This window comes from Schistocerca cancellata, chromosome 2 (genome assembly GCF_023864275.1).
Source record: "Schistocerca cancellata isolate TAMUIC-IGC-003103 chromosome 2, iqSchCanc2.1, whole genome shotgun sequence".
In the NCBI taxonomy this organism is placed as follows: Eukaryota; Metazoa; Arthropoda; class Insecta; order Orthoptera; family Acrididae; genus Schistocerca; species Schistocerca cancellata.
In genome coordinates this window covers 673,935,064-673,959,872 of record NC_064627.1, presented here as the reverse complement: position 1 = coordinate 673,959,872, position 24,809 = coordinate 673,935,064, and the positions used below count along the sequence as shown (strand labels likewise).

Below are 24,809 nucleotides of genomic sequence, written 5' to 3'. Positions count from 1 at the left end.
CAAATTGAGCAAAACAGTAATGTGTTGATCCATCTCTGGCCCTTATGCAATAGCATTGATTGATAGAGTTGTTGGACGTCCTCCTGAGATATGTCATTCCAAATTCTGTCCAATTGGTGTGTTAGCTTGTCAAACCTCCGAACTATAGGAGGGCCCTGCCCATAATGCTCCAAATGTTCTCAACTGGGGAGACATGCAGCGAAATTGCTGGCCAAGGTAGGGTTTGACAAGCATGAAAACTATCAGTATTAAGTCTCACCATGTGCAGGCAGGCATTATCTTGCAAAAAGTTAAGCCCAGGATGGATTGCCATGGAGGGAATGGAACAGCCATAGAATATCGTTGACAAACTGCTGTGCTGTAAGGGTGCCATGGGTGACAACCAAAGGGTTCTGCTTTGTAAAATGGCACCCCAGGCCATCACTCCTGGATGTCAGGTGACAATCAGGTTGGTATCCCACTGCTGTCTGTGGCATTTCCAGATATGCCTTTGCTGGTCATAGGGGTCCAGTTCGAAGCAGGACTCATCACTGAATACAATTCTAGTCCACTCAACAAGATTCCAGGCCAAAGACATGTCTGGAGACACCCCTTGCAGTGGAAGGTTACTGACCTGATTGTTGCTCGCCATGCAGCTATAAGTGATGGTTTGGGGTGCCATCCCTTTTTATAGCAGGACGTCTTTGATTGGCAGCTGTGGTACCCTTACATCACAGGTACACTGACAATATTCTAAGCCTTGTTTTGTTGCCATTCATGAGAAGCCATCCTGGGATTACATTTCAGGAAGATAATGTCCTCCTACACATGCTTGTCTTCATGCTTGCCAAACCTTACCTTGGCCAGCAAGGTCGCTGGATTTCTTGCCAATTGAAAAAAATTGCAGCATTATGGGCAGGGCCTTCCAACAGCTCAGAATTTTGATGAGAAAATGTGCCAATTGGAAAGAATTTGGAACAATATCCCTCAGGAGGACATCCAGCAACTCTATCGATCAGTGCCAAGCCAAATAACTGCTTGCATAAAGACCAGAGGTTGACCAACACATTACTAACTTGCTTAATTTGTGAAGCTCTTTCTCTAGAATAAATCGTCCAATTTTTCTGAAATCATAATAATTTGCTTGTCCTTAGATGTACATCACATCTACTGATTTCCATCCCAGTCAGATAATTCCTTCATTGTGTTTCATTTTTTTGTTTTACAGTCATTTTTCTGATGCCAGGAGTGAAGAGGAACTTGTGAAAATATCCATGTTATTTATTAGCATCAGCACAAATGCTGTCCACAGTTATAGGCTTTAGTTTATGTAATAAGCCAGTCACTGTCCTACCTGCTCCCTTAGATGTCACTAAGCTGTTATCAAGTACGCAACAGTTATTTTAACATACCTAACATGTATATTGTTTGTGATGTCATTCCTTCCCCCCTCCATTCAACTGTCTCTCTGAGGAGTCTCCTTTTGTGAAACAAAACTCTTACCTCTACAAAAATACCACATGTGGCATCTGCTCTGACACTCACCTACCACTGTCATATCCAGATTTAATATGAATGAATAAATAAATGTCAACAACTTACTGAATAATAGAGGGTTTGAGCATGCTGGGACGATGTAGCTATGCATGAACTGAAGAAGAATGAAAATTTAAAAGTTGAGCTGTTATCTTCAAGTTTTTGCTTATCCACAATTAAGTGCCTCTATTAAATGGTGAGTCATTATCTTCAATCATGTAATTTCTTGTACTTCATCCAGGATTTTCCAGTAGGGCTTTAATATGAATTGCTACTTTACTGTCAGCATCACATTCAGCTTCCTTTGCCTTCTCTCCCACATTTAGATTGACACATTTGTTGATTATAATAGTTTTCCAGGTTACTTTTTCCTTATGCTGTTCTAGTTCCATCCACGTTTCTTTTGCCTCATGTCTTGGGATATTTCTTCATGATTATTTTTATTTATCACTCTCTGACAAGCTACTAGTGAACCAAAAGTTCAAATTAAATAAAAACAGATATTTTATTTATCTTTCTCTTCATTTGGAGTCTATCCTTAATAAATCACTAATTGCTTTATACTGTTTGTAAAAGAAAAAAAATTGGATTACTACAATATCAATTGCTGTCCACTTACTCATCTCTTAGTTGCAACATAATGAATGATGATTAATGTCACTGAGACTGGTATTATCATTTTTATAGTTGATCTCCACTTTACGCATTTCTGTAAGAGCTACGCATTTTGGTGTTGATGGACTAAAATCTGAACAACCATTAACTGTTAAGTAATAGTATTAACATCAACTAATACAACGCAACATACACACAGCCATGATTTTCACATTCTGATGATGAGTGTTCGGTGAATAATATAGCTTCACTAACATCATGGTTATGCCACTATCCGTTGCATGGCACTTCTTCTAAACAATGAATGGTTGTCTTTCCTCTAAGACTATATATGAGGCAGGAAAATGGTTTAGGGATAATGCTTTGGTTATAAATAACGAAAAACACTATTTATGACTATCAGTAATATTAGAAGTAAAACTAGAAGTAACATAAAAGCTGAGTTAGGGAACTATGCTGTTAACACAAGTTCCATACACAAAATCTCTATGCATATGGGTGGATGAGCACTTGAGATGGGATAGAATATTGAAAGGAGTTCCCTGTAGAGAGCTAAGCACGGAAATATTGAAAGAATTAAAAATAATGATACTTCTGAGCTTATACATTCATGAATGAATGTGTGTGCTTTCTGAAAATCCAACAGGAATTGTCAACATTGAACAATCAGCAGTTCATAACTACAAGACCCAGGGATGATTTTCACAGACACTCATAAAAATGTCCATTACCAAAAAGGTGTACGTTGTCAATCCAAAACACTCTTTAATGCATTTCCCTCTACAATAAATAAAACAAAAATAATTTCATAAATTCAAAGTTGAGATAAAACAAATTTTAATAAAATGCAACTTTTATAACATTGAAGAGTACATGAATGTGTAAAAGTAAAATTATTTACATGTACTGCTGTCAGATGATTGTATTTAAATGGAAGTTAGTAAACAACTTAAATATAAGTAATTTTACTGTAACAGGCCTTGGCTATGAACTGACTACATCCATACGATGTATATTGTTAGTGGGTGAATAGAGATAGTGAACTGAACTGAGTTGAATTATATACATTCCATCTGCAGTGTTTCATTATTGTATCAATTTTGTCTTCTGTATTTTCAGAGTACAGCAAGTGCTGGACGTAGTAATACTCCAATTTCTCGCCCTTCCCAGTCAAGACATCAAGTATTCAGTGGCAGACCAACATATGTTATGACACATAACAAGGAAAAGCACAAATGTTTCTGTGAACCCGAAGGGTAAGCATGACATTTAGTTCAATGAAAGTTATGCCATACTCTTAATACACAGAGTTGTGACACCCCTTCTTACTTTTATACCCACTGTGGTAGCAATACATCAAGCAAGCGGAACTATTGACTGCAATGTCTGGTAAACAGGAATCATATTGTTTATATTGGTTTTTATGATGGTTTTTACGAACAGGAGCATGCATAGTGCAATAAGTTATAGAAACATGTTGATCACTTCTAGGTTCCCGGAAAACCTTAAGAGGTCATCGGATTTGAGAAACCTAATGTGAAACAGTGATAGTCAGTGTAAGCTAATTAGTTGCAAAAGCACAAAGTTTTTTATGTTTGATATGTACAACTTGTCAGTTTGATCCACCTGCCTTTTAAGAATATAACAACATAAACATTGATTACAGTAGTTCTTTTCCTGTTGTGGTGATAATTTGACATTATTTACTGCAATTTTTTGTTTCTAGGATAGGATATTTTGCTATTATAGGTATGACTTCATTTTGGTTTTGCTACACACTGCCCACAGTTCCAATGATTTATAACTGTCTCATATTTTGTCATGTTAATATTTTCTTCAGTCTCTCTTTCTAACATATGTCTTCGAATGAGTTTATCATTTTGCACATGTATATTTTTTGTTTCCCTCCCCCCCCCCTCCCCCCCCCACACACACACACACACACACACACACACACAAGTAAATAATTCGTACAGTTCTCTGTTTCTCTCTGTGTTACAAGTTGATATCTATTTACTAAGCCACTTAACTGTTGCTTTAAATCTATGTTAAATATAGGCTATGTCTTGATTCAATGATGGCATTGGTGATATAGAAAAATTTGCAGATTTTGATTAATTGCTTGGTAGTTATTGACATAAAGTGTGCATTTAAGTGGAATATAATGTAATCAGTGTAGTGTTACAAATGTTTCAGTATAGTTGGAAGCACTTCATGTCAGTGAATAAAAATATAGGCAAAAGTCATAATTTTGGCAACAGGCACCTCAGTGACTGAAACAGAAAACGAAATGTATATTGTTGTTCCTTTTCAGAGATGTGAGTACATATCCATGTGGGTACAACTGCATATTTATATTCTGATCATTTCAGCAGTTTAAATTGTAGTTACATTTAATCTTGCAAGCATGTCTTCATGCAAACATTGCAGCTTATGTGATCTAATTAATAAGATTTATCTCTATTCACACTTATTTGGGTATCATCTATGTTAAACTGACACTTGCGCGGGAAAAATTAAATCAAATTTTCGTAATTAATGTTGAAAACAGATGAAAAACAAACATTTTTGAGATAAAAATGCAGTCGTGGTTGCAGAGGTTTTTATTTTCAAATTTCAGTGGTAGGCACCTTCACATTGTAGAAACTGGTCATGGTGCATGCCATCTGTAAAATGATTACATGATGCAAATACATCAATGAAATGTGATAGCAATTTCAAAAAGTTGGAACTCCCCAGTGCCTGTCAGCTGGGTTCCTTACTCATTGCCATGCATAAAGGACACCGTACAAGTTAGGAACAGCTGCACAGCAGAGCTTCATGGAGCAGGAGCACAACATGTATGTGCTGCTGACAAACATAGAATGTTGAAAAGTATGGTAATTGGAACTCGAGTGCAAGTAGTACAGTAAAATCAGAAAGATGATGAAGGCTTGTCTGTTACATTAACCATTGCACAGCACCATATACACATACAGAACATACATACCCTTATAAATCACAATGTACATAATTTCTAAAATAACAGTGTGAGGCTCATTGTCAGCAAGGCCACTCATACATTGTGTGCTCCTGCTCCTTGAAGCTCTGCTGTGCACCCGTTCGTAACTTGTTGGCATCCTTGATGCGTAGAAACAAGTAAGGATACCAGATGACAGTCTTTGAGGATTTTCAACTTTTTGACATCCCAATCACATTTTGCTGATATATTCGCATCATGTACCCATTTTATGAACAGCATGCACCACGACCAGTTTCTATAATCTGTTGGTGCCTACCACAGGTAAAATGCATCAATGAAATTTGGAAATAAAAACCTCCACAACCAAGATAGTATTTTTACCTCAAATTTTACAATGGTTGCTGTATCAGTCGAGGTGATGGAATGGAATGGAAGAAATTTTATAACATTATTTTCATGGAATATGTGATGTTAAGAGAGGGCCTGCTTTCTCACTGCTTGGACCCGTGAAATGGTTACAACTTTCACACCAGTGGGAATCACAAGTGTCATTAGAATGTGATTACGTGCATTTTAATATAGCTCCTCCAGACTACAGTCATGTATATAACTGCAACTGTGCTGCAGATTAACTAACGTAATCATATTAAGCACTTTTGTTATGACGTGGCATATATTGAATTTTTAAATAACACTTATCTGATGAAACTGGTTCATTTTCTAGCGTTTGCAGGAGGTTCAGTTCATATTTTCAAAAGTACAGAATGAAAGTCTGATTTTGAGCTCATGAAATCTTGTATTGGCTCAGTCTTCCAAGAAATATTCATACAAATTTAATGGTCTCAATAAATTATTTGCACATTTTTCACAACAGCTAACAACTTTCTTGAATTGTTAAGAAACAACACTTGCTTGGTCTTGCACTGACCCTTATATGAGGGTCATTCCATAAGTCATGGCAACTATGGTATATCGCATGAACATGTGGCGATCTCCTTAACTGCAGTATAAACATTCAAAAGCCCACATCAAACATTACCAAAATCAACCAACAGATTGCTTCTGCATGCGAGAATGGCTTAGTATCAGCACCTGAAACATTCAGTGTGAGGTTGGCGTGTTACAGGATGGATCCTCCCCCACAACCCAACTCAGCAGACCGCAGTTCATGCGATCTCATTCCACAACTGAGGAAACCATTGTGTGGGAGGTGATTTGCAACATGGCGAATGTCCTCTTATAGCATATCAGCAACAGGTGGCACACATGGATGGCAATGCGAGTGGCATTCAGTGCCTTCCCCATCATTGGCAATGCTGTATGTATACACTGGGGGACTATTTTGAAGCACAGTGATTGATTCTGATTCATTTTTGTTTCATTTGTACTCTAGCACAATAAATTTACACAGAGTTCCAATGTGTGTGTTACATTTCCACCTTTACCAAGGCCTCAAGTACCCTATTCCATATTGGCATTCAGATACACACTGCCATACCAGTTCAATGCACATCATGGAATTCTCATGTTGTTGCATTATCAAAAGATATACCATATTTGCCATGACTTATAGAATGATCCTTGTATAAAAATGTAGTAATTCATGATGATAAACTCATTGTCAGCATCGATACTCTTGTGTAGTTATAATGAAAACTTATATATTCACAAAAGCTTAAGTGTGACAATAATGTTTGTTCTCTTACACAGTTGGTCTTTTATACAAAATTTCATAAAATGTGAATTTTAAATAATTGCTTCTAAAATTAGCAAATTTCTAATAAGTTACCTAATTATTTTGGTTACTAACTTTTATGGATTTTATGACTAAATTTTTTCATTCGAGTTGCTTAGTAGCTGCATTATGTTACACATTATTGTGTAAACTGTCTTTCTAAACTATAATTTCATTAAAAAAAAAACGGGTTACATAATCGAGTTATTATTCTCAAACAATGGAAAATATTGAATGGAATGTAACAATATTATGAAAAGGATTGCTGCTACTCACCATATAGTGGAGATGCTAAGTCACAGATAGGCACAACATAAAGACTGTCACAAAATAAGCTATTGGCCAATGAGGCCTTTGTCAATAATAGACAAATAATAGAGACACACACACACACACACACACACACACACACACACACACACACACACACACACACGACCACAGTCTCTGGCAGCTGACGCCAGACTACGAACGATGCTGCGCTGCTGTTTGTAGTGTGGCTTCAGCTGCCAGAGACTGTAGTTCTTGTATTCTGCCCACTCATCTAGTATAGGGTGCCCAGAAAGCTGTTTTCTCAGATCGCTAGACAACAATTCAAGCAAATTAAGTTAAATTGGCAATACTTAACTTTGTGTTCACAAATGTGTGTTGCAAACAAATGGTGACATGCAAATAATCAATGTCCTTTGGCATATACAATTTCAGTGCAAGCAAAACAATACAGTTCATAAGTCATGGCTGTAGCATTTGTATGATGGCTGGTCTTCCACTCCGCTGTGGCTAGAGGGTGCAGTGCTTAAATTCTCTTCATGTAGAGGCTGCTTCTGTCTTGGTTCATCCTAGAGAGGGGTTTGTCAGTGCCCTATTTGCTGACATCATCTCACGGTCCTCTCTGGGGAGAGAGAGAGAGAGAGAGAGAGAGAGAGAGAGAGAGAGAGAGAGAGAGAGAGAGAGAGAGATCTATTTTTGACAAAGACCTTGTTCACCGAAAGCTTATTTTGTAACAGTCCTTTTTTTTTGTGCCTATCTGTGACTCAGCATCTCTGCTATGTGATGAGTAGCAACTATTCTTATTATTCTTTTAAATTTCACTATTTTGTTTTAACTGAATATAAACTCATAAGTATATAATTCCAAATTACTGAGATTAATAATTTTGTTAAGGACATTGTCTGTTTAGCATCAGTATTCAGATAATCTGCATTTACTCCAAATAATATTAAACAATGAAAAATAAATGTGAAATATAGTCATATATAATGAAATACTCAAGACATACAGCAAAAACCATGTACTATTCTTATAGTAAATCCAAGGTTGTTACATTACATTCTATTTTCATTATCTCCTCTAATGCATGTTAAAAAATTTGCACATTGAACTGGCCACCAGTGCCATGATTGTCTTTTATTACTGTTACCAACAACTGTTTTCCAGTGGTAGGCCCATTTTCAAGTGTTTATGCCCAAATAGGGAGCCATGTACTGATGGACTAGTGATGTTGAACTGTCACCAGGCATTTACTACATTCAGATGTTTAGAGTTGACACTTGAAAGGGAATAAACATGTGTATTAACAAATTTATTTGATTAGCATCTTGTAATTTGAAAAATGGACATTGAGGCCATTCTATTTTTTAGGCTTCTTCACTTTTACTTTTATTAATGGATAAAGAAGACATGCTATTTAAGATAATGTATTTGAGATAAATACATTTGTTAATTGTTCACTGTAATCAATTTAAGGAACCCACAGAAATCTAAACATGGATAGCTAGATGGGGATTTGAATCCTGCTCCTTCCGAAAACTAGTCTAGTGTCATAACCACCGTATCAGCTCACTGAGCACCAATAGAGAGAGAAACTATTGCCAAGAATACATTATCTATGTATTGACTTTCATCAGCTTTTTCATTACTTTGAGGTAGATGCTTACCTTGGTCTCCCAACTTGGTATCACGACTGGTGAATGAACTGCTGCTTAAGGTTTGGTTCCCTGTTATGTATGTGTATTACTGTATGAATTCTTACAATGTTGATAACATCATTTAATCAATTTACTTCCTCCTAATGGAGTGGAGTTGTTGGGTGAATACTCTTTTTGTGTTCCAATACAGCAATCAGTTCAGGTTGTGGTTCTTAATGCAATTGTTGTGAAATTTCAAGGAATAAAAGTGAGCAACAAATGAACTGAAAAATAAAATATACAGATGAGGCAATCCTCATAGTGCTCATAAACAGTAACTTTAACATTTATTCAGATTCTGGCATTGACAAAGATTTCTCAGTGACTGTAAATCAAGTTGGACTCTCTTATCAGGTGAAATAGTGAATTCGATTTGTAAGAGAACACAACCATTTTAACCAATTTATAAATTTTTAGTACATCAGTACCAAACTGTGTATCACAATTTTAAAATATATTTTCCTATTGTAATTCACTGTCAAAATGTATTGAACATATATCAAATGCAATTATTCGAGCATCCCTGTGCATACCTGTATTACTATAAATTTTGTGTAATATATCTCTTTAGTATTGGCATGAGTGACAACACCATGGATTCATAACTGTTGGCATTAATGTACTGATGCTAACTGACAGTGGCTCAATTACAAGCTGGGAAGTTGAACACCAGAAGAGGAAACAAATCTTGACATGCGAGTTAGTCTATGGAGGAACAGAGAGTCTGAATAACAACTAGTGAACAAACATGAAGGGAAACACAAAACATGGCCAGTGCAAGCAAATGACAATCGAGTGCACAGAGCACAGCACTGTGTGAGGCTAGGGTTAGGTCTGTGGGCATTGAAGTCAGTGCTAGAAGTGCCTGGCCTGGCCCACTGCCACCAGCAGGTAAACACATGGGTCAGCGGCTCTAACCATACCATGCTTTGCAGGAGACCCCTTCCCCCACCTCCCAAGGCAGCTTTGAGTCCTATCCCACTGCGATACCCATGCCAGCTACACTGCCTCTGTCTCAACGTCTGCTCATGGGGATATTAAATCCCTCCTCTCTGAAAAGGCCATGGAGGCCTGAAAATGGCCCCTTTGTGCTGTGATCTTCATTGCAAAACCAGAGAGGGTGCAAGATTCCCTGGCAGCAGATTGACCACTGAAGGAGACAGCACTGATGCAACCTGCTCCACTGGAGAAGCAGCAGATTGAGGATGCTGGTGTAGCAGTTGGTCTGCCAACAGGTGGGGGCGAGGACCACATCACTGGGAAGCAGGGAAATGAGTGCATTTACAGGCTCTTCAGTCAGCGGCAAAGAAGTGAGCCCCACTGGCATTGTATTCATGGTCAGAGGTAGGATGGCAGAGGGGCTGATAATGGTACCAGTGGGGAAGCACACTACTGCAATTGGGAGCTTCTCATTGCACCACCACCATATCCAACGCCTTTACCCAGCTGGCTTGGAGATGGTAGCAATGAAGGTGCAACAGGCGATTTGAATGTTGGGTCAGCTGCTCCCAACTGTCATCCACCACAAGCAACTGTCAATCTTTATGGCCCACCACAATACCAGCACCCAATCCTGCTGCTGCCAAGAGACTGAGCCCAAATCACAGCCCTGTGAGAAAAGCACAGCATTCTATGGCATGTGACTTGGAGTATAACAGATCCAAAAAGAATCCCGTGGTTGGTGCCCACACTAATGTTCCACTGGACCACACCCATTAACTCGTCTGTAGCCAGAAAACTTGACAGGGCATAATAGTGGGATGAGGCAGTCGTAGACTTCTTCATTTGGGCCTTGAATACCCACAAGATGCGCTCTACCTCCGAGTTAGATGTCAGGTAGTACAGGACATTAGTCAGATGCTGGATACCATTGTGAATGCAAAAATCTTCAAATTTCTGCAAAACAAATAGCCGACTGTTGCCAGAGAAAAAGGGTCTGTGGGGAGCTCTCTATAGCAAAAGTGACCAATAATGTATGGACCATTGCCGTTGATGTTGTGGAGGACTGCTGGTGATCTACAGGAAATCTAACAATCCCTCAACCACTAACAACCACATACTTCACAAAAATGGTCCACAAAATTAATGTGTACCCTGTTCCGAGATTGGCTTAGGGGAAAACTGATGTGGCGGCACAATCTGGTTCTTTGCGCAGGGCACACAAGGTGTTCAGTGTTGCAATTGATCACCTGCTAGGAGACATGATGACATGCCAAAACCTTCATATGAGTCATACCCCACAACTTGACAGAATTGCTTCTCTCCGGTAAAAAGGAGGACCCCTGAACAATGTTGTACCGATCATATTGGAGAAAAATAAAGAGTGCCATGCTGAATTCTCTTCCAAGAGTGCACTTGGGCCACCCTATATGGACAGCTGAAGCAATTTTCCAGAAAAGTGGGTCAGCACCATTGGCAGCCATGACCTCTCAAGCCAGCAAAGGAAAATCCGGCAAGGCACTGGAAGACCACCTGCGAGATTCTGCAAATGCTTCTATCACATGGAGCCCATGGTCGAGTGGTCACTGAGGTATTTCACACTACAGGGAATGTCTTGAATCAGCCGCTCCAAATAATGTTGATAAATTCCAGGTGCAGACGAGATTCCAAGACCAAAAGGGGTGTTAAGCACTAAGAAACTTCAAGGGTCAGCACCCAGCAGCAACTGCAGGTACACATCACACAAGTCAATGCGTAAAAAGTACTGACCACTTCACCAACAACCCCTCCAGCTGCAGAATGGAATAAGAGTCTGTAACACATTTCATATTGATCATCCATTTAAACTCACCACTAAGATGCAAAGTACTGTCAGGTTTCTGAGTCACCACCAGAGTGATGGCCAACTAACTCAACAAAATAGGAGAAATGACAAAGAGGTTTTGCCAACATACCAACTCAGCCTTAAACTTATCACTCACAGTGAAGGAAACAGGGTGAGGGCGACAAAATTTAGGGATTGCAGATGGGTTAAGGGAGACATATGCCTCAGCTTAAGGGAGATGTGTCTCAAAATTTTCTGCCTGACCCACAGTATTCTCTTAACAGTTGATCTTATGAGCATAATAAGGAATGCACATCTTGGAAGAGGACTGACTAAATGTGCTTTTTCAACTATCTGGAAGCCAAAAACAGAAAAGCCATTAATCCAAAAATACTTTGAGCCAATTGTGAATCAACCACCAAGTTGCCATTCTACATTCTTATGATGTGCCAAGATGGAGAACTGCCTCCTTAAAGGAATACACTGTTTACTCTAAGACACAACTTGATGGAGTGGCCACTGCAGTGCAGGGCAGCCCAAAAGCTGGTACATATCCATGTTAATGAGGCTCACGGATGCTCCTGTGTCTACCTCAAACTCAATCGGCTGCTCATCCATTACCACCAACAGCAGAATATGCTGGAGCAATATGTGGAGGATGTCAGAGACAGCCTCTGAGTTCAGGGAAAGCATTGGGGCCTCAAAACGACTGCCCCATGACTAACAAACTGACACAGACTATTGCCAAATACGACACTGCAGTGCCTATGTTATTCTAATTATGCTGCAAAGTTCCTTTGGACATGCGTGCAACTGCAGCCATTACGAAATTCACTAACTTAATTCACAATTGTGAACAAGGACAATCGTCAACTGTAGAATGGAGTGACAACAATAAAAATCTGTGCCCGATGGGGACTTGAACCAGGATTTACCACTTATCGCGAGCGGTTGTCTAACCATCTGGCCATCCATACACAGCTCATGGCCAGACCCAAACTTCCATATGTCGTCAACCATGTATCTATGATTTGTACTTGCACATCCATCAGCTGTAGAATGGAATGATGACAATGAAACTCCATGCCCGACCTGGACTCGAACCCGGATTTCCCACTTATCGCAGAGCCTATGTTATTCTGATTATGATACAAAGTTCCTTTGGACATGTATGCATGTCCAAAGGAATAGGCACTATGGCAACTACAGCCATTATGAAATATATTAAATGAATTCAAAATTGCGAAAGGACAGCCATCAGCAGTAGAATGGAATATTGTATTTATCTGCTGATACTGGGCAAGCGACTTTCAAGTACAATGTCTGACCTGTAAGGGAATATGCATAATGAATGTACAGATCATAGACGCATGGTTGACGACATATGGAAGTTTGGGTCTGGCCATGAGTCATGCATGGGTGGCGAGATGGTAAGGCGACCACTTGCAATAAGCAGGAAATCCGGGTTCGAGTCCCAGTTGGGCATGGATTTTCATTGTAATCACTCCATTCTACAGTTGATGGTTGTCCTTGTTCACAATTGTGAATTCATTTAATGTATTGCCAAATGGTCTGCTTTGTGGCAGACCCTGCTCATAGCCTCTACATCTGCACAATCCTGTCAAATATGCACCAAATGTCAATAAGGGCAGGACCGTTGGCTTGCCCAGTGAGTGACAGGAGTGCGACATAAAGAATCTGAAAAATGTTGAAAGTGTGGATTACCGTTCTTCAAATAATGTCTACTGAACTCAACAGGGCAAAGAGGGGCAGTGCTGTGGTGTTACTGTACTCTAATCATTAACAGCATCAACACACAGTAGTTCAGTGGTAGGCAAGGCAGCGTGGCTCACCCAATGGGGCACCATGTGTTATGTACCATGCATGGCTAACTTTGCCACTAACCAATATTTGGAAAGCATGTCCCTTGCTGCTGCTATAAGTTTGTGCAATTCAGCAGTCTTAGAAACTTCAGCTAATGAGGGGGTCAGACAATGCTAGTTTGAACCCCGACTGTTACATCCCTAATCAGTGAGTCTGCATACGAGATAGTGCACTGGAGACACGTGTGCAAGAAATGTTGTAAGTCAGTGATATGTGATACATACAGCTGGATGTGGCAATTGTGGTGTTGGTTAAACTGCGACTGTACCGCCATGACATTAGTTTGATGGCCAAAATAACTTACAAAGACCATCAAAGGGAAGCTTCTCAGGCTAGGCAGAGGGCTTCAAATTCTGAACAATTTGGTGTAGACCCATGCTAGTGGATAATAACAAGGCAGCCTTTATCAACATGATCAACAATACACCTCACCTAGCAGCGAGAACCAGTGCAGATAATTCTCCTACCTTTCTGTAGCTTTGTTGAGATGAGTGAAAGGTGTGAGGGGATGGTGGGGAAGAAAACTGCTCTGCAGGCAGCTGGCCCAACAGCAGCACAGCGTGAGAATGAATTGATTCCGTACCTTATTTGAACAGCTCCTTGAGCTGTGCCTGCCGCAACTGACACTGCTCGTGCTGCAGCTGTTGTTGTTGCTTCAGGAGGTGCAACTGTTCCTGACCAAAGGTGAAAGGTAATCTACAGGGCAGCAGAGGGTCCAAATGCTGCATAGAGAATGAGCACAAAGGGAAAAGCGATACAAGACCAGTGCAAGTGACTGACAGAGACAAACCACTGTGCAAGTCTAAAGCTGGGTCTACAGGCATTGAAATCAACATTAGAAATGCCTAGCCAGGACTACCACCACTGTCATGCAAACACCTGGGTCAGTGGGTCTGCCCCCATGACACACATTGCATGCACTCGCCCCATTCCCAGCAGACTTCAACTCACTCCCCCTCTCCTTGCTCCCATTTCAAAGTCCACTGATGGGGATACTAACACCCAAAAACTTATCTTAATATATTCTTCCTTTTTTTCTTGCATAGTTTTAAAATCTGGATAGTTATGAGTACTTATTTTGATAATGTTCCTGGTCTTGCTTTGACAACACTCACTGGCAATAGAAAAGGATAGGTGGGTGTCCTTACTTCTTACATTTCATGACTTGAAACTAACCTCTTTCCTGGTGTTCTTGCTGTTATTCCTATATATTACAGCAGTTTTCATGAATACTTTTTGTAGTTGTACTACAGCGTCCTCCTCTTAGTTGGATTTATGTTTTCTATGGTTTTCCTAAATTCCTTAAAGTAAATGCTGCCACATCTTGGGAGGGGCATGGTCAATTTCTTTCCTCAACGTTCTTCAGTCTGAGCTTCTGCTCAGTCTCTAATGACTTCATCACAGACTGGATATGAAGCTCTTTTTTCCCATTGGACTTCATTGTTTCATGTATAATTTTGTCTTTAAATCTACTCAAGAATTGATGGTGCCCTCAATCCATCTAAAACTACATCAGCTTATAATTCTGTTAGTCAAAAACAATGAAGTATATCACAAAATTTTTTTGAGAGATACATGTTCCAAGTGCCCTTTGATTTTACTACTATTTGGTCATCATCTACACAACTGTAGAAATATCTTTGACCTACAGTTTTTAAGTGGCATGTTTCTCTCCTCATAGTACTGCTTGAATTTCGGTTTGATCAGTTTGCTCTGAGTATTGTTCTCTTTTATGCCATCGCCTTTGCAGTCTTCTTACACTTAAGACTCTATTTTAGCTGCTTAATCAAACCCTTGCTCATGTTGCAAATCTAATCTGTTATTCACCCACCAAGTGGTGGCAAGAGAACATACACCCAGAAATATTTAACTTTTACTAGCTTTCGGAGCCAGTGGCTCCTTCTTCTGGCAGAAGAGTTGAAGGGGAAGCAAGAGCAGTGAAGGAAAAGGACTGGAGAGGTTTAAGGAAAGGGTACAGTTCAGAAAAGCCATCCAAACCCTGGGATTTTGTGTGGCTTCATCCCTTTTACCAGAAGAAGGAGCCACTGGCTCCAAAAGCTTGTAAAAGTTAAAGCTGTCTGTGTGGAGTGCTCTCCTGCCACCGCTTGGTGAGTGGATTTTTTATCTATCCATTTAAATTATACTGTCAATAACTGATTATTTTTGTTGTTGTTATAATCTGTTATTCAGTTGTTTAAAGCCCTCACCCATATGCATTTTCAATCTTATTATATTATTAAAACCATTACCCATACATTCAATCTGTTATTTAACTCACCAATAATTTAAGCCATTTGTTCTCATACATTCTCCAATGTGTACATTATGAGAGCTTGCAATTCATTTTTAGAAAGTAGAACTATATTTGGTATAAGTTACTAATATGCTTTATTACAGTTTAATATGTAATCAGTCCTATCACTGAGGAATTAATGTATTTCAGTACAAAGATGATATAATTTGGAATTAAAATAAATAATATCAATTATACAAAATACTCTTAAATTCCCCCTCCCTCGATTCTGTTAAAATTACCTTCATTGTTTGTATGTGGGCTCTCACAGTGCACTGTTTCCCATTTTGCAAACAAAACCTATTTAGATCAAATAAAACCACTGTATTAACTTTTCTTGTCACATTGCCAATTGCCACTTGTGTGGTCAGATGAAATGCTTGGATGTCAGTGTCTAGCGAGCTACCATACTATGATACCCGAGCTCCTGCTAACAAGACAGAGGCCAGAATGATGGCCTGAGCTGCTACTCTCTACCATATGTGTGACCCTGTACTGCTAAAGATGTTGCAAAATTTTTGGGTTGTATGTGCATGGTACACATGCTGCAATGGGCAATTGCAGAGGCTGTAGAGAATGTGTGCAGCTGAGACGGGTGTCGGCGAAGCCCAAGAACTGTAGCAAAGAGTTCTGAATGTCATGTACCCAGCATAAATCAACTTTTGTAATTTTAAAATTTAGTATACATTATGTTGATTTTTGAATTCTTCTCATCAATTATTATGCTTGCAAATATTAATTTAAATTTTGTCTGATCAATGTTTAGGATTGTTTCTTCTATTTTAACAGGCAAAATTTTTCTAGCTGACATTCACGAGGCATTTTATAGACCTCCTTATTGTTCACTGTTGTGAAACCAACTTTTTAACAATGTAGGAAAAGATAGGTTGCTGCTTACCATAGCATTCTTGGACTTGGAAATCCTACAGATTGAATAAGAATCTACAATTAAGACATCTTAGTTCGGGCCAGTGTTGGTAGTCATGTGTGCATGAGGTGCACTTGCTTGTATGTATGAATGGTGTGCATTTCTCTTTTGCTGATGAAGGCTGTGGCCAAAAGCTTTGTGTGTCTTTTATTTGTGACTGTCTGCAACGTAATGTGTCTTTTTTATGGTAAGTAGCAATCCATCTTTTGCTACATTGTTGATATTCCTACCTGGAGTTTCAGATGTTCAGATTAACTTTTTGTTCTATGTCTACCTTGACAATGATTGTTTTATTGGTACACATTACTTTCAAAGCTCTTCCTTATTCTAAAATGTCTTAATTGTAGATTCTTACTCAATCTGCAAGATTTGCAAGTCCAAGTAATTGCAGTATCTTATAAGTTCCCAAGCTCCTTCATGAATAATTCATGAACTAGCACAGTTACTGACCATCCAACAGGGTAGCAATTTTATTCCATTAAAAGATTTCCAGATTGATATTCCAAATTTCCTTAAACCAATTTTTGTTGCATAGGAGATGCAGATTTGCTTTATTATTGATCACAAACACAGATGTTTTTTGAGTTGCAATCACTTTTTGGGGAATATTCTAAGTTTAGCAAAGACTGAAATAAAATATTTATGGAACTTGATTTTTTTTAGTTGTGTGAGGAGTAAATCAGAAATGTAGTAGTTTGTATTGAAATAAGGAAAAAAGTACATAATCAGTGCTGAGAAACAAAACAAAAATGTGCAGATACTTCATTATTTATAAAAAAAAAAAAAATTAAAAATCTGTTTCTGTTTTTATGAGGGAAAGAGAATCACTCAGACCTGATAAATTCTGGAACATTCATAGCACTCACTGTTAGACCTGGCAGAAGTCAAGAACCAACAATGAATAATGAATATTCTTAAAGTTAGCAAGAACATCGGAAGCATGAGTGATTGAGCAATAAACACTACATCAACTCAATGAATTGCTGTGCCAACCTTACACAATGATTCCTCAATTGATTGTTCTTTGAATCAGATCTTATAGTGTGATTTATAATAAAATGACTTAATGTGTTTGTCAATCAATCAGTGAATATTAGAAACCCTCAGGAAAGTTTTTTCAGCAATGTCTCAGGATTCCCTGACTTTTGAAAGTAAAATACATGTCTTGGACAGTTCTAGGTTTTCCAAATATTGCCACCCTGTTTAAACCCACTAAATCCTGATTCAGCTCCACTATAAATGGTTAGATAACAATGGAAGCAGTTTGGCAAACACTTATTTGTGCAATTTAATAAATTGGATTCTAAGAGAGATGCTTTCCAAGTAAGTGAAGCCTCTACATAACATGGACATGACAGTTGTCTCCCACTGCAGATTTTTACAACGAAGAACTAATTGTAATTATACTTGAAAATTCTTGCAACCACTTTGTACTGTGGCTGTTATCACATAACCTTTCTGGCAGGCAGTGGCTCTTATTAATTCAATACAAAATTTCTTGCTACATGGGAGAAATACAAACCTTCAAAGCAAGTACGACACATTCACTGGGACTATAGCATTAAACAGCTGATTAACAGTTTGTCCTGTAAATACAACACAACCATCTGATGATGAACAAAACATTCAGAACTAATTAAGACAAGAAACAATAAAAGTGTTAAAAAATTGTCATCAAGTTAGTGGTCCGTTACTGTTTTTATAGCATTCCTTAAGTGAAAGTAACACTGTACAAGAAAAAAACGAATTATAGTTCCTATGAAAAAAAGAAAGCAGACTGAGAAATATTTTACTGTCCCATATAAAACTTTTTGTGATGCACTAGTTATTTTTGTAGGTTTGGTATATAGGACTACTGAAAGCCTCATGTGATATATAGCCTGTTGGCTTCACTACACTCTACCTTTCTTGCCAGGAACAAGTGCCCATTGTAGAAAGACTGGAGGCTGTTACGCATACTCTTTCAGGAACAGATGAGTCCTTAACTCAGTTGAAACTCTCTCCTCATACTGACTACCATTCAAACACCAAAAGAAATAAAAATACAGATACTTACATATAGCGACTGTGAACCAAGATTCTGCCAATTTTTCATTTTCAACTCAACAGTTTGATGTTGCTGTGATGCAGTTTGATGCCCCAGGCTTGTAACTGTTTTCTCCTTGCTATCTTTTGTATTTATTTTCTTTGGTCTAAGGTGACAACTTTGGCTTTTGACAATCTGCAGCTTCTTCTTCTTCTTCTTCTTCTTCTTCTTATTATTATTATTGACTTTTTTTTTCTCAGACTTAAGTCTGGTTAAAAATGGAACGTGACGCGGACCTCGGTCAAGCGTGACTTCCTTGTAACTGTATGGTATATGTTATATTGCATTTAGGAACTTTCGGGTAATTGAACATGTATCTATAATTACAGATTTTTGTAGTTGTATATATATGTTTGGATGTAGCTGTATTGCATTGATGTACTGGTGAATATTGTGAGGTATGACTCCTGTAGTTGATAGTATAATTGGGATAATGTCGACTTTATCCTGATGCCACATGTCCTTGACTTCCTCAGCCAGTTGGATGTATTTTTCAATTTTTTCTCCTGTTTTCTTCTGTATATTTGTTGTATTGGGTATGGATATTTCGATTAGTTGTGTTAATTTCTTCTTTTTATTGGTGAGTATGATGTCAGGTTTGTTATGTGGTGTTGTTTTATCTGTTATAATCGTTCTGTTCCAGTATAATTTGTATTCATCATTCTCCAGTACATTTTGTGGTGCATACTTGTATGTGGGAACGTGTTGTTTTATTAGTTTATGTTTTATGGCAAGTTGTTGATGTATTATTTTTGCTACATTGTCATGTCTTCTGGGGTATTCTGTATTTGCTAGTATTGTACATCCGCTTGTGATGTGATCTACTGTTTCTATTTGTTGTTTGCAAAGTCTGCATTTATCTGTTGTGGTATTGGGATCTTTAATAATATGCTTGCTGTAATATCTGGTGTTTATTGTTTGATCCTGTATTGCGATCATGAATCCTTCCGTCTCACTGTATATATTGCCGTTTCTTAGCCATGTGTTGGATGCGTCTTGATCTATGTGTGGCTGTGTTAGATGATACGGGTGCTTGCCGTGTAGTGTTTTCTTTTTCCAATTTACTTTCTTTGTATCTGTTGATGTTATGTGATCTAAAGGGTTGTAGAAGTGGTTATGAAATTGCAATGGTGTAGCTGATGTATTTATATGAATGATTGCTTTGTGTATTTTGCTAGTTTCTGCTCGTTCTAGAAAGAATTTTCTTAAGTTGTCTACCTGTCCATAATGTAGGTTTTTTATATCTATAAATCCCCTTCCACCTTCCTTTCTGCTTAATGTGAATCTTTCTGTTGCTGAATGTATGTGATGTATTCTATATTTGTGGCATTGTGATCGTGTAAGTGTATTGAGTGCTTCTAGGTCTGTGTCACTCCATTTCACTACTCCAAATGAGTAGGTCAATACTGGTATAGCAGAAGTATTTATAGCTTTTGTCTTGTTTCTTGCTGTCAATTCTGTTTTCAGTATTTTTGTTAGTCTTTGTCTATATTTTTCTTTTAGTTCTTCTTTAATATTTGTATTATCTATTCCTATTTTTTGTCTGTATCCTAGGTATTTATAGGCATCTGTTTTTTCCATCGCTTCTATGCAGTCGCTGTGGTTATCCAATATGTAATCTTCTTGTTTAGTGTGTTTGCCCTTGACTATGCTATTTTTCTTACATTTGTCTGTTCCAAAAGACATATTTATATCATTGCTGAATACTTCTGTTATCTTTAGTAATTGGTTGAGTTGTTGATTTGTTGCTGCCAGTAGTTTTAGATCATCCATGTATAGCAAATGTGTGATTTTGTGTGGGTATGTTCCAGTAATATTGTATCCATAATTTGTATTATTTAGCATGTTGGATAGTGGGTTCAGAGCAAGACAGAACCAGAAAGGACTTAATGAGTCTCCTTGGTATATTCCACGCTTAATCTGTATTGGCTGTGATGTGATGTTATCTGAATTTGTTTGGATATTAAGTGTGGTTTTCCAGTTTTTCATTACTGTGTTTAGAAACTGTATCAATTTAGGATCTACTTTGTATATTTCCAAAATCTGTAGTAGCCATGAGTGGGGTACACTATCAAAGGCTTTTTGGTAATCAATGTATGCGTAATGTAGGGACCTTTGTTTAGTTTTAGCTTGATATGTCACCTCTGTATCTATTATCAGTTGCTCTTTACATCCTCGTGCTCCTTTGCAGCAGCCTTTTTGTTCTTCATTTATAATTTTGTTCTGTGTTGTATGTGCCATTAATTTCTGTGTGATGACTGAAGTTAATATTTTGTATATTGTTGGTAAGCATGTTATGGGGCGATATTTAGCTGGGTTTGCTGTGTCCGCTTGATCTTTAGGTTTCAGATAGGTTATTCCATGTGCAAGTGTATCAGGGAATGTGTATGGGTCTGCAATGTAACTGTTAAATAATTTAGTTAGATGTGAATGTGTTGAGGTGAACTTCTTTAGCCAGTAATTTGCTATTTTATCATTTCCAGGGGCTTTCCAATTGTGTGTAGAATTAATTGCTCGGGTGACTTCATGTTGCAAAATTATCACTTCAGGCATTTGTGGTATCATCTTGTATGTGTCTGTTTCTGCTTGTATCCACCGTGCATGCCTGTTATGTTGTACCGGGTTTGACCATATGCTGCTCCAGAAGTGTTCCATGTCTGTTATGTTTGGTGGATTGTCTATTTTAATGTGTGTGTTATCCATTGTTTGGTAAAATCTCTTTTGGTTTGTGTTGAATGTTTGGTTTTGTTTCCTTCTATTTTCACTTTTTTTGTATCTTCTAAGTCGTTTGGCCAATGCTTGCAATTTCTGCTTTTTTTCATCTAATTGCTCTATTGCTTCTTGTTGTGAGATTTTACCTAACCTTTTTCGTTTTTTGTCTGATATTTCATTTCTTATAAATTGTGTTAACTGTCCGATGTCTCTTCTCAGTTTTTCTATTCTGATCTGTAACCTGTGTTGCCATGCTGGTTTTGTGGGTTTCTTCTGTGTGTTGGTTTGTTCTGATCTCTGCCTAGTGTGTATATTTAGTGTAGTGTGTGCTCCTATATAAACCAGTAGTTGTAACTCTTCCATAGTTGTGTTTTCATTTATTTTGTTGTGTATGATTGTGTTGATAGTTTTTATTGTTGTTTCGACTTGTGGGTTATTTGGCGGTCTATGCAAGAATGGTCTAATGTCTGTATTTGTGTCTTTGTATTCCATATATGTCAGCTGAAATTTCTCTTCTATATCTAACACGTGTCTCTCTTCGTGTTCTATTTGTGCTTGTTCTGGTGGCTGTCTTAAGATTTCGTTTTCCTCTGATTGTTTAATTGATGCGTGTTGGTCTTTGTTTGTTTGCTCTGGGATGTTTGAGTCCATTACTGTGTTTTCTTCCTCTTCTGATTGCACATTATTTTGTTCCAGTATTTGTTGTACTTGTTGTTTGATGTTTTCTAATTCTGACTGGGGTATCCTGTTATTTTTGATTATTACACGGATCTGATCAGCTAGTCGTTGTTCTGTTAAAAATTTTAATTCCGGGTATCTGGTAATAAATGTTGTGTATACTTGTGATCTGTATCCAGTTGTGTTGGTTCCTAGGTTTGTTGCTTGGTAATAACAGAACATGAGGTGTCGATTAACTTCATCTGACCATCTCATCCTCTGTCTTTGTTTTCCTTCTAGGGTGGTTGCAGGAAGCATATCCTGCAAAACACCTCTATTCGGATTTAAATCCTTTTCCAGTTGGCTAGCAGTGTCGTTACCATTGTGGGCGGGCATAGGGTTCAAGCGTCGTCCCCGACCATGACGGCACTTGTCCGAGGCTTCTTTAGTTCTGTCCTGAACCAAGTAATCACACTAAAAGGGGGGTTAGCCCTATTAGTGGTTTGTTCTTTTTGTCGCCTTTTACGACTGGCAGAACATACCGGAGGCCTATTCTTCTCCCGGGCCTCCACGGGGATTATTATTATTATTATTATTATTATTATTATTATTATTATTATTATTGAGTTCTCCAGGATGTGAATCTAAGCAGTTATCCCATTGTTATCTCCTATTTCTAGCACCACATTCTTTCCTTACCCAATGTTTGCTCTGTGTGTTTCCTCTTTCTCAATTTTCTTTACAGCAACATAGAAATTTCAAACAATTTTGAAAGTTGGTATTCAACTGGAATTTTAAATTTGTATTACATAAATTAAAGGGGAAGGGGGGAGAGAAAGGAAGGGAAAGGGAAGAAAGCTGCATTGTGGAATCAGCAGTGATGAGTGAAAATGTGTGCTGGGCTGGGATTCAAACCCAGGATCTCTTGCTTACTTAGCAGTTACACTAACCACTGTGCTACCTGGGCAAATGCGTGGACTATCTTAGCACACTCCTGGCTGACTCACATTCCCACCTAGTGCCACCTATCCACAGTCCCCATCCATGTCCATTTTTATTAATTTCAGATTCCCACTGCAGGTTGAAAATAAATGTGCATCCACACTGAATGCATGATTCTGTTCTTTAGGACATGTCCCAAAGAACAGACACCACATATTCACATAATTAAATTTGTATGTTTGCAGCCCTCCTCAGTTATCTCTGAAGTCCATCATGTACAATATTGTTGAGGGACTTTGGCTCTTCAGTACAAAATGTAAAATTAAAAACACCTTCAGCCATCTTGATTCTGAATGTAATTTATTTATGTGATCAGTTTCGGCATTTTGCTACGCCATCTTCAGACCCTTGTGTACAGACAGCAACAATAATGACAGAGTGAACTACATACTTAAGGGGTGGTGTAAAATTTACAAGATCAGTTATATACAGTGGTAATATGTAGTAAACGTTCAACAAAACCCAAACTGTACTATGTGTGACATCAAAGGATCACAAACTAAGAAATAAAATGAGAGCACAGTGTAGTGAAATGCCAAAAGTGGTACTACAAATACATTAAATTCCACATGGATGGCTGAAGTTGATTTTAATTTTACATTTCTCTTAAATTGTTCCTGTTTTGGCAGCTCATAAGTAAATGTCCTCTTCTCTTATAAATATTGTCAATTAAATGAATGGAACAGATGCAGAAGTAAAACAGGAATAAAGTAAGTATTCTTCCTTTATAGTGAGGAGAAAAGAAGACATAAATATTCTTTGCAAAGAAAAAGCTGAATTGACGGGAAAAATAATATCTTTAGAAAACTAAATCAGTGATCTGAAGAGAAATGTTAAGAAAACCAAAAACGTTCAGAAATCAAAATTTGTTTACAGTCCACGAGTTTGTCTAAGGCCCACCAAGGGCTGTAGTGTCGAATAATAATAATAATAATAATAATAATAAGCAGCTTGTTATTACAAACACACTTGTCCAAAGTTAAATGATCGGAAATGAGAATCACAAGAAAAATGAAGTACTTATTTTAGTGGACAGCTAGGAAAGAGGATGTGAATCAGTTCCACAAAAGAAGTTAGACTTTTCTTACCAGATGGAAACAATTATCAAACCAGGTGCACCTTTAAGGGAAATTGCAAAAAAGTGTGGTAAATCCCACAAAAGCTTTTACAACAGATGATACATTAGTGGGGATATGTGGTATAAATTGAAATGATTAAAAACATGTACAGGAGACATTAGAGATTATACTGAAACTCAGTCATAAAATGAATATAATAATCCATACTATCTCAAAATAACATGATGTACAACATCTAAATTTGGAAACTGAAACAACAAATCACTATATGATTCATACAATCAATGAATTAAGAAATGCAAACAAAACAAGAATCACTGTTAATTTTGAAATGGAACGATAAAATTGAAACAAATTTACTCTACGAGGCTTCCAATTAAACAGAGAAGAGAAGAAACAGATTATCTTTTAGCAAGAATAATGTAAAAATCTCTAGTGTTGATGTCAAATCTAAGAAAACTACTGACAGGTGAATAAGAAAGGACCAGAAGACATGAGAAAGAAAATGGCTGAAACAGGGCAAACTACAACTGATCAGTGGATTTAAAAAAAAAGGCAGAAGACATGGAAATGAAAGTAATCAAAACAGTGCAAGTTATAACTGACCAGT

The 24,809-nt window shown here is 37.9% G+C and overlaps 1 protein-coding gene across 2 annotated transcripts in view; it reads left to right on the top strand.

Annotated features, from left to right (window-relative positions):
• Positions 1-24,809, top strand: part of LOC126162400 (extracellular sulfatase SULF-1 homolog) — a 782,309-nt gene that overhangs the window by 723,625 nt on the left and 33,875 nt on the right. For both annotated transcript variants that reach the window (XM_049918893.1, XM_049918892.1), the window contains exon 17: positions 3,250-3,386. In XM_049918893.1, coding sequence (XP_049774850.1) covers positions 3,250-3,386 — 137 coding nt within the window. The remainder of the gene's footprint in view (positions 1-3,249; positions 3,387-24,809) is intronic.